The following is a 10919-nucleotide window of genomic DNA, read 5'->3' on the forward strand; positions in this document are numbered from 1 at the left end:
GGACCACAGAACATCCTGACAGCTGTGTATGCGTGTGTGTGTGTGTGTGTGTGTGTGTGTGTGTGTGTGTGTGTGTGTGTGTGTTGTGCTGGCAGGGTTAAAGCAGGGCTAGAGCAGGTGAGACAGAGAACTGTCCACAGCTCCTCACAGACACCATTCCATACATTCTGGGACGTGTGTGTGTGTGTGTGTGTGTGTGGAGCAAAAGCACACTGTATATACTGTACACTATACATACATGTACACTGTACATATATAGAACTTTATTTATTTTGTCATTCTAAACTTGATATTTTACAAGTTTTACATTTTTATTCAGTGTCTTCTTCTTTCTCCAGTTCAGACAATAAATAAAAAGATTTAAATGATTTAGAATGGAATAATGTTTACAACTTGAACACTTCATACGGGAGTCAAGGAAAATGAATGTATAGTAAATTATGTGGAAATAGACTCTACATAAATCTAAATAGATGTAATGAATTACTAATTAATTAATTATCCTACATTTTGTACTTATATATTATTGAACAGGGGCGGCACAGCGTTCGAGTGGTTATTGCGCAGGCCTCACAGCAAGGAGACCCGAGTTCAATTCCACCCTAGGCCATCTCTGTGTGGAGTTTGTATGTTCTCCCCGTGCATGCGTGGGTTTTCTCCGGGTACTCCGGTTTCCTCCCACATTCCAAAAACATGCTAGGTTAATTAGCGACTCCAAATTGTCCATAGGTATGAATGTGAGTGTGAATGGTTGTTTGTCTATATGTGCCCTGTGATTGGCCGGCGACCAGTCCAGGGTGTACCCCGCCTCTCGCCCGAAGACAGCTGGGATAGGCTCCAGCACCCCCGCGGCCCTCATGAGGAAAAGCGGTAGAAAATGAATGAATGAATATTATTGAACAGGGCTGCACAGCGTTCAAGTGGTTATTGCGCAGGCCTCACAGCAAGGAGACCTGAGTTCAATTCCACCCTAGGCCATCTCTGTGTGGAGTTTGCATGTTCTCCCCGTGCACGCGTGGGTTTTCTCCGGGTACTCCGGTTTCCTCCCACATTCCAAAAACATGCTAGGTTAATTGGCGACTCCAAATTGTCCATAGGTATGAATGTGAGTGTGAATGGTTGTTTGTCTATATGTGCCCTGTGATTGGCCGGCGACCAGTCCAGGGTGTACCCCGCCTCTTGCCCAAAGACAGCTGGTAAGTGGTAGAAAATGACCGAATGAATGAATATTACCGAACACTGGCTAGTGGGGATGGTGTGGTTTTGACCTTGACTTGAGATGTTGTGGACTGTTGGAAATAACATTTCGAAGACCTCCTCAATCCCATTGACACGTCTTCCTGAGGAAGTAGAATTATACATTTACAGCGACAACACTGTTGAATTTTTATACACAATCAATCACAACACTTAAGGACATCCACAATACATTATCACATAAATAAATAAATAAATGATAGCAAACAAATGAAAAACACATGACTGGATACGGCATTAGTATTTATTTTAGTAAATGCTAATTGCCAAGCATACATGCCAATGAATTACTCGTAAAACGTTTATTGAGCCGACAGCTTTCCACATTTAAAGGGGCTTAAATGTTTCGACAACGGCAGCTGGGATCGGACAAGAGAAAGGAATTCAGCTCAAGGCCATTCTGACAAAGATCATGCATCCTTGAATTGCATCTGAAACGCTAAAAAAAACAAGTGCAAGTTTGATAAAAAAGTATTGTTCCCTCTTCCCACTTAGATACATATATTTTATTTATTCTTTATATTCTCCTCCACAGAAGTAAACACTGCAGGTTCAATATTTCACCTTGTACCTTGTTGTTTTACATCACCTTGGTTTTGATATGATTCATCTTCCTCCAAGTTCAGACCAATCAGTTAACATACAATCTTTGGATCCGTAGAGAACAGACGCGCTATTTTAAAAACCCAGATCCGGTTTCTCCATTTGCCCATCTCTATGCTGCAGTCCCCTGTTAATTACAATACAAAGATGCCTTGGGTGAGTGTTTGGAGTCTGGCTACTTGCCCAGCATTTGAAAGGGTGATGATGGTGCACCTCAGGGAAAACATGTAGTCCCACTAAAGGTCTCGATGTTTCACGACTCTGTTTTGAAGGCCAAACAGTCACTGAATCTTATCTTTCTAGTCGCGGGTATGCTGGAGCCTATCCTAGCTTTCTTCTGGTGAGAGGCGGGGTACAACCTGGACTGGTCGGCAGCCAATCACAGGGCACATATAGACAAACAACCATTCACACTCACATTCATACCTATGGACAATTTGGAGTCGCTAATTAACCTAGCATGTTTTTGGAAAACCCACGCATGCATGGGGAGAACATGCAAACTCCACACAGAGATGGCCGAGGGTGGAATTGAACCCTGGTCTCCTAGCTGTGAGGTCTGCGTGCTAACCACTTGACCGCCGTGCCGCTTCACACTCACCAATTAACTGAAAATGCATGTTTTTGGGGGCGGCACGGCGGTCTAGTGGTTAGCGCGCAGACCTCACAGCCAGGAGACCAGGGTTCAGTTCCACCCTCGGCCATCTCTGTGTGGAGTTTGCATGTTCTCCCCGTGCATGCGTGGGTTTTCTCCGGGTACTCCGGTTTCCTCCCACATTCCAAAAACATGCTAGGTTAATTGGCCACTCCAAATTGTCCATAGGTATGAATGTGAGTGTGAATGGTTGTTTGTCTAAATGTGCCCTGTGATTGGCTGGCGACCAGTCCAGGGTGTACCCCGCCTCTCGCCCAAAGACAGCTGGGATAGGCTCCAGCACCCCCGCGACCCTCATGAGGAAAAAGCGGTAGAAAATGAATGAATGAATGCATGTTTTTGGAATGTGGGAGGAATCCGGAGTACCCGAAGAAAACGCACGAAAAGAACATGCAAACGCCACACAGAGATGCCCAGATTAACAGTGGTTACCTTCCTTTGACATGTGTGACAGTTAAAAGAATGTCACCCCTAAAGTCATGTGACTGACTGACTGCAGATTGAATTCAGGTCATCCTGGGTTCATAAAAAATGTTGGAAAAATAGATGGGCTTGTGTTGTGTTGTTATCCTGTAGGAAGGATAAGCCATGTGCTTTCCTTTCTGACCAGCTGTTGTTTTGTAGACTAGATAAACTGACAAGAAAGGGCTCCCATTGGCAAGGCCAGCCTGGTGCTGTAATTACAGAGATGGCTAAGGACAGGTGATTCCTCTATTACACAACACACACATCTAAAAGTGCATGCTGGTTCAACATTTACAAATGACTCATGCAAACTAACAGATTCATGACTGGAGACAGTTTAAAGAGGAATTTAGACTACGGGAGAACAATAAAAAATGTATAACATAAATGTTTAAAAATGCACAATTAGTTACAAAACATCAAATATAAATGTGTCCCTCGGTTTTTAATACTCCTGACTTAGAGCATACTAAACTGTGAATGGCATCTCTTTGCCAAAGGCTCCCCTGGATAGTCGCCTCATATAGTTACATTTTATCCCTTAGTATCAAGTTAGCGAGGATCAGAGAATGATCCCCGGTGCATTTTTGTTTGCCTTTTGGTGGGAGATTAAGGCCGGCATGCAGCATGGCATTGCCATCATGGTTTGGGTCCTATATAAAGTGGCCACAAGTGAAAACAATGGATGTCAATCTGGTTAGAACACAGCAAGCATGCCTTGCACAATGACATGCAAGAGCTTTTAATTGACACCATCAAGATATTAATTTACCAGGGGTTTATTGTTTTGGTTGTGTTTTATAGCGACCAGCCCACGGTGTACCTCGCTTCTTGCCCAAAAACAGCTGGGATAGGCTCCTACATGTCTTATTTTGTATAAATAATATTTTTTAAACATACATAACATGTTTATAGTTACACATATCAACATGTGTATAGATATGTAACAGTAAGGGAAATCTAGTTAATTTATTCAATAATAAAGAATGTACAAATTAATAAATACACAAATTTACAAAGTAGTAAACACTTTCGTAATAAATAACTAGAGAATAAATATATAGCATGTAAATTAGAGTATTATAGATATTTTTCGGTTAAAATGAAGCCAATACTAGGAACCTTCATTCTCGTCTCCACGTTTCACACGAACCAAACTGCAATGACGCACAATGGACGTAAACGTGGAAAACAAATCGAAGGCTGACAGGAGGAGTAAAATTGACAAGAAACTTCTCCGTAAACAAATAAAATCAAGTCACACATTGTTGAAACACGAAGGAATCAGTACTACGTCGCAGCCTTCTAAGGTAACGTAGAAGCAGATATTTCAAACAGGAAGTTGAAAGTGTCGCAGTTCGCTTCATTCAGTGCGTGTGTTTTTGTTGTATTAAACTCATAAACATACTATAAAAATCGTCATATGTAAAAAAAAAAAACCTTAGAAATGTCAAGATCATTCGTCTGTGTTGGATAGTATAAAGAAGCTACATTTTAAGATTGAGTTTAATGGACGTTAACCTCTGTATGATCTCCAGAGTTTAGTAGTGGCCAATGGCGGCTTGGGGAATGGTGTCAGCAGAGAGGAGCTGTCTGCTGTGCTCACAGAGATGGGAGAAGTTGAGACCTTACTTATGCCCCCTCACAAGCCCTATGCTTTTGTCACATACAGGTACTATGGTGCATATAAATATACTTACATTACTAATATCACATGTTAAACAGCTTCATAATATCTACTTCCTGATACTATTGCTCTCTTCACAGATCTGAGGAGGATTCTTGGAAAGCTCACATCAGCTTGAATGGCCAAAAACTACAATGTGGAGAGAATAGTGTGACGATGTATCTCAGCTATGTTGACTCAGGTATATTTACTTATAAAGAGGCTTGTCACTCAATAAGCTGTCCCTGCAAAGGATGTCATATTGGCGATTTTCAACACGTACTGCATTTGTGTGTCTGTTTACAGTACCATGCGAGCAACAGGCATGTGTTACCTTGCCAGCGGGGTTAGTGTTAGTGGAAGACTTTGTTTCTGCAGAGGAAGAAGCTCTGCTGCTTGCTGCCATCGACTGGTCGTCCACTCATGATGATGTCACCGGTAAGGAGACGTATACGTGGTTCTTCTTTGACACTTACTGGAGTTCACAGTACAAAATGGCCACAACAGCCAATTCAAATATCCCTTTTAAGTGAGGAATGATATTCTTCTTGATTACAGGAAGTAGCCTGCTAACTAAGTAACAGAAAAACAAACACATAAAAACCACAACAATGCACTTCATCAATGTTGGTGACACAATACTTTCTATAATAACTATATTTATTATCTTGTTATATGTCACTAAGCAATATAATTCTAATGTTTTGCCAAGTCATATGTGATGTCCTTTACTGTAGCTCAAAAAGCTCTGAAGCACAGAAGAGTCAAACATTATGGCTATGAATTTCGCTATGACAACAACAACGTGGACAAAGACAAGCCATTAGCCGCAGGTGAGCTTTTTTTCCTCCCAAATATACTTGTGATTTGTATTAGGCCGATCACGATAACAAATTTTGCTGGATGATAATTATCCTACAAATTATTACAGATAAACATTATTATTCTTAATACGTTATTTATTGTGTGGTTAATTTATTTGTCATTATCGTGACATGGAATGGAATGGCCTTTATTGTCATTATACAAGATGTACAACGAGATTGGAGAGCTTCTCCTTTCAGTGCAGTAGTCAAGTTAGAAAAAAAGTAGAGTAAAAAAAACGACAATTTAACAAGATATATACTAGGTATATACAAGATATCCAAAATGTACTCATACAGATATATTAATTTTAGTGCAATGATAAATGGGTCTTAGTGCAAATAATGACTGGTGTATACAGATGAGTAAAGTCACATATGAGTGTATTGTATATTGTGTATTGGGTTGTTAAATAAATAAATATGTTTGAGGTAGTAACACGACAGTAACATTTAGTCATACTTACAAATTGAATAGTAAAGCATGTATATATGTGCATCCAGATCTTCCTGTGGAATGTCTACCTGTACTGGAAAGGTGTCTGCAGAAGGGACATATCAAATGGATGCCCGACCAGCTGACTGTAAACCAGTATGAGTCCGGACAGGGTTTGTATTTTCACATTTGGTCTGTCTGTCATTGCTATCTAACCTTCCCACATGCAGCACATTTGTGAAATGTAATTAAACATGCACTTGTTAATACATATTCGGTACTTGAAATAAACAATTGAAGTAATTTAAGTTATTTCTGCATTCTTTATATACTACAAGGTGACAGCACGGACACGTACTTTAGAATAGTGGGCCACTAAATGAAATAGTATATCTAATTTGTCATATTCATAGGTATTCCTCCTCATGTGGACACCCACTCAGCCTTCGAGGACACCATCCTGTCACTCAGCCTGGGGGCAAAGGTACCAAGTTACTTTGTATATAACAGTTTGAAGATTTTATGAATCAAACTGTATTGATATTTTTCTCTCATTCATATTCTCCTTGTCGTGCATGTGTGTGTACGTTTCTGACTTTGTAGGAGTGTGTGTTCAGCTGGGGGAAAAAAATCGATTCATTTGCTGTTCCATCAGCACAGATTCTCTCAAAGCGTTACATGAAAGCACAATTTACACACACACACACACACACACAGGTCTCGTCTTGGCAAAATCCAATTTACCGGCTGTCAGAAGTTGTGCAAGATGGCGTTGGAAGTAGTATCGGTGTAATTTCCCACAAGAGATAACACTGTTCTGCTCCACAAGGGAAAGGAAACATTGATGCATTCACGGGTATGCTTTTGATGTTTGTTAATGACAAAGTCAGCATTGTTGTCCATCTTGCCTTTGTGGGGGACGTTTAAACATTTGAGTGAAAGGGAGTAATTTGGACTTTGAGGTCTTGAATCGGGAAAGAGTTTGCTGTTGTTGAGGTGGCTTCTTTTTTTTTTTTTATACTTTATTTTTATTTATTTTTAGATTTTTCTAAACAAAACGTCAACAGTAATACAAACAAAACAAAAAGGGGGCACTGGACATACACAGCACACAATTTGGTTATCCCACATTCCCTGTCATGGTGCACTTTGAGAAATTTCCTTGATTTTTGTCCATGAACAGTGTCCATTTCACCCATTTTTCTCCACACATGTCTTCTTCAGTCCTCAATCTATGTGTTAACAGTTCCATGTCATGTACTGTGTTCATCACACAAAGCCAGTCCTCCAATATCGGGGGTCTTGGGTTCAGCCATTTTTTGGTAATGGCTTTTTTAAATGCTACCAACATGATTTTATAGAGATGAGGTGGCTTTTTTTATGACTTTTGTATTCCTGCAGACAATAATGGAGTTTCGTCACCCGGATGGTCGCGTCGTGAACGTGTTTTTGCCAGGACGGAGCCTCTTGGTGATGCAAGGAGAGAGCCGATACCTCTGGACGCACGGGTGAGCTGTGTCTTTCCAGTTTAGGAAATTTTATCTTGATGTGAGCCTCACAGAGGTGACAATATATTTCTCGCTACGTCTGTGCTTGTGGGGATTCGTAGGGATGCTAAATCTATAATGACATTTCTCATAGTGAATCCTTTTTCTTTTATAGAATCACTCCTCGGAAGTTCGACACGGTGCCGGCTTTTGACCCGCTATGTGCCGCTCCTACAACATGTGACCTTGGTGCGCTTGACCAGCTCACCTTGAGCAAGAGGGGCACCCGCACGTCTTTCACTTTTCGTAAAATCCGACGTGAACCCTGCTGCTGTGGTGAGCTTTGTGTATGCCTGCAATCACATTACACTGTTCTTTTTTTTGCAATGTTTTGATACACAAAAAAGTATAAAATATAAAAGTGTGAGACCACAGTCGTTCATTGGTACAGTTTGCATCACAAGCATTGACATTAAGATTAAGATGGTTTCTGTTGGTTTGTCCATCAGTATGTTATCACAATAATCTCTATAAGAGATTACGTATGTTCTGTTGGCTAGACAAACAACCATTCACACTCACATTCATGGACAATTTGGAGTCGCTAATTAACCTAGCATGTTTTTGGAATGTGGGAGAAAACCCACACATGCACGGGGAGAACATGCAAACTCCACACAGAGATGGCCGTGGGTGGAATTGAACTCAGGTGTCCTAGTTGTGAGGTCTGCGTGCTCACCACTCATCCGCCATGCAGCCTGATGATAGTTCAATCCTCACTAATTTATTACAAGTCATATTGGTGAATGGATATTTTTGTCAGTGCTCCACTCGTTGCCATTTTCCTCCCACTGATTCTTGTCTGTTTTACTTTTGTAGCTTTCCCCTCTGCCTGCGACAGTCAAGGAGATCCCTCTCCACCTCCTCCCCCTTCACTTCCTCGATGCCACGGTGATGCGGCCTGCCTGGAGGAGGAGTATGTGCACCGTGTGTACAACGCCATCGCCTCCCACTTTAGCAGCACCCGACACTCGCCCTGGCCTCGCGTTTGCCACTTCCTGTCCTCGCTGTCGCCTGGAAGCATGGTGGCTGATGTTGGCTGTGGAAACGGGAAGTATCTGGCTGTCAACCCAGAGGTCATTAGTGTGAGTGCCAATTTATGGTGTTTTGGTGACTGTAATTGTCACTTTATTGATCCCAGTGGAGCATTGGAGCATCAGCTTGTTGTTGCTAGTGAATCTATCTGGATGAATACTACTAGTTCTCATATATTTGTATTGCTGTTTTGATTGGAATAAAACGTGTGATGTTTGTTTTCTTTCTTATATTTTAGGTGGGCTGTGACCGTAGCAGCACTCTTGTCCAAATTTGCGCCGACCGAGGTTTCCAGGCATTGGTGTCTGACGCCCTGTGTGTCCCGCTACGAACGGCCACCTGTGATGCCTGCATCTCCATTGCTGTCATACACCACTTTTCCACACCGGTATGTACTATTATAGACATTCCCGTCTTTCCCTGTGGAGTAGACCGCTACTGACATGGCTGTTTTGCATGAGGCGTTTGAACGGGTTTTAAGGGTACTGTCATCGATTGTGTTGTAGGAGCGTCGGTTGGCGGCTGTGAAGGAATTGGTGAGACTTTTGAAGCCTGGTGGTCATGCTCTAATTTACGTCTGGGCTTTTGAACAAGAGTACAACCGGCAGAAGTCCAAGTACCTCAAAGGCCACAACTCCAGCGCCGGCGACAACATATCTGAGGAAAGACACCAGCCGCACGGGTCACCCAGCACCCATGTTGAAAACAACGTCAAAGACCGCCGCAACAAAAGACCTGCAGACGACAAACTTAGTGTTCACACCAATCGCACAGCCTTCAACTCTCAGGACCTTCTGGTTCCGTGGCATCTGAAAGAGGTGAAAGGAAAATGCAAAAAGGTTTCCAAAGACCCTTGTCTGAACAGTACCGACTCCAAGAAGTCTTCGCACAGTGTCCTTGATAGTAATCATGAGTCAGAGCATCAGAGCGGCCCTGCGCCTGTCTTCCACCGTTATTACCATGTGTTCCAGCAGGGAGAGCTAGAGAGGCTGTGTGGGCTGGTGGAGGGAGCGAGGGTGCTGAGTAGTTACCATGACCAGGGCAACTGGTGCGTCATTTTAGAGAAGCACTCTGGGGAACACAATTCATGACCATCGAAGCAGTCAAAGATGATTTATTTAGCCATGGGGAGTATGCTATGAGGCTACTTCCATAGGATGACTACTGAAGATAGGAAGATGAATGGATCATACGATTTTTTTTACTTGGGGGGGCAGACTAAACAATTTAGTTGAGTCAAAAAGATATTCAGTTAACATTGTGCCGTAAATATAAAATTCATTGTGAGATAATGAGACGCTATTATTTTATCATACCACTTGCACCTTTATATTTGAACCACTTTTAATTTTATCATTAGATTACTACTCCAAATTGTAAGTGTGCTCTGTGTAGCCACTGTATTTCTGCTATAGTACACCACAAAACACAGCGGCTACACAGTATACTGCACAGTATAACAATAAGCCTCTTGAATCATGATTGTGCTGGTTACACGATGCAATTAGTCACTGACTCAGTAAATTACCCCTGTGACTTTTAAGGCTACCCTGGCACCCACATTACAGTGCAGCCGTGGACACGGTGGGTTGACTTTGACTGACTGTTATTGATTGAAGAGAGATGGATTACCCTTTGTGCGTGTGGATTCACGGTATGTGAGCATGCACATTGTCTTTATTGACATTTGGAGATAGATTAGAATTTTAAATGGGTCTTCCCCAGGTACTTCTTATTGATGCAGTCGAATACACAGCATTTAAAAATTAATCTCACAAGAGTTGAATGATACTTATGTATACGACACGTAATCTGAAATGTCCCCTTGTGGGAATACTAAAGGGATATCTTACCTTATCCAGATAATGATTGGATTTTATATTGCATATTTATATGGCATTGTATTGAAGGACATATAAACAACCTTAGTGTTAAACCTTATCCATTTAAAAAATAAACTGGAGCAACAACTTTTTTCATCTTCATGTCATGTATGTTGTTTTTTTATATATATATTTTACTGCAGAATAACAGAATGCAATATCTCGTGTTGACCAGAAGATGGCAGTGTTGACATGTTCTGTGGACAGTTTTGTTGCTGTTGCTGGATAGTGCTTATTCCTCCATAAAATTTAATAGAAAAAGACTGAGTACTCACACAAGAACTTCTGTTACATATACTGATAACATTGGCCAAATTAATATTTCACATTGCTGACGTTTGCTGTGATTGTGATTCGTTTAGGTGCCTAACTGTAAGTGCGTGTGTGAATGTATACACTAGAGGAATTAACTTAAATTTATTTATATGAAGGTGCTTTATGAAAGTAAGTACATTTATTTGGATTAATTTACAGCCCAGCCTTGCCCCAACCAATATGGCCTCGACGTC

General features: G+C 41.4%; 1 protein-coding gene across 1 annotated transcript; it reads left to right on the forward strand.

Annotated features, from left to right (window-relative positions):
* Nucleotides 1-4122: 4122 nt before the first annotated feature.
* Nucleotides 4123-10585, forward strand: alkbh8 (alkB homolog 8, tRNA methyltransferase). Its single transcript, XM_058079317.1, has 12 exons — nucleotides 4123-4290; nucleotides 4519-4652; nucleotides 4748-4848; nucleotides 4953-5084; nucleotides 5384-5479; nucleotides 6014-6118; nucleotides 6359-6429; nucleotides 7347-7453; nucleotides 7608-7768; nucleotides 8312-8577; nucleotides 8766-8915; nucleotides 9034-10585. Exons 1-12 carry the CDS (start codon nucleotides 4153-4155, stop codon nucleotides 9616-9618), a joined length of 2046 nt encoding a protein of 681 aa, XP_057935300.1. The 5' UTR covers nucleotides 4123-4152; the 3' UTR covers nucleotides 9619-10585.
* Nucleotides 10586-10919: the final 334 nt, after the last annotated feature.

Source organism: Doryrhamphus excisus, chromosome 8 (genome assembly GCF_030265055.1).
Source record: "Doryrhamphus excisus isolate RoL2022-K1 chromosome 8, RoL_Dexc_1.0, whole genome shotgun sequence".
In the NCBI taxonomy this organism is placed as follows: Eukaryota; Metazoa; Chordata; class Actinopteri; order Syngnathiformes; family Syngnathidae; genus Doryrhamphus; species Doryrhamphus excisus.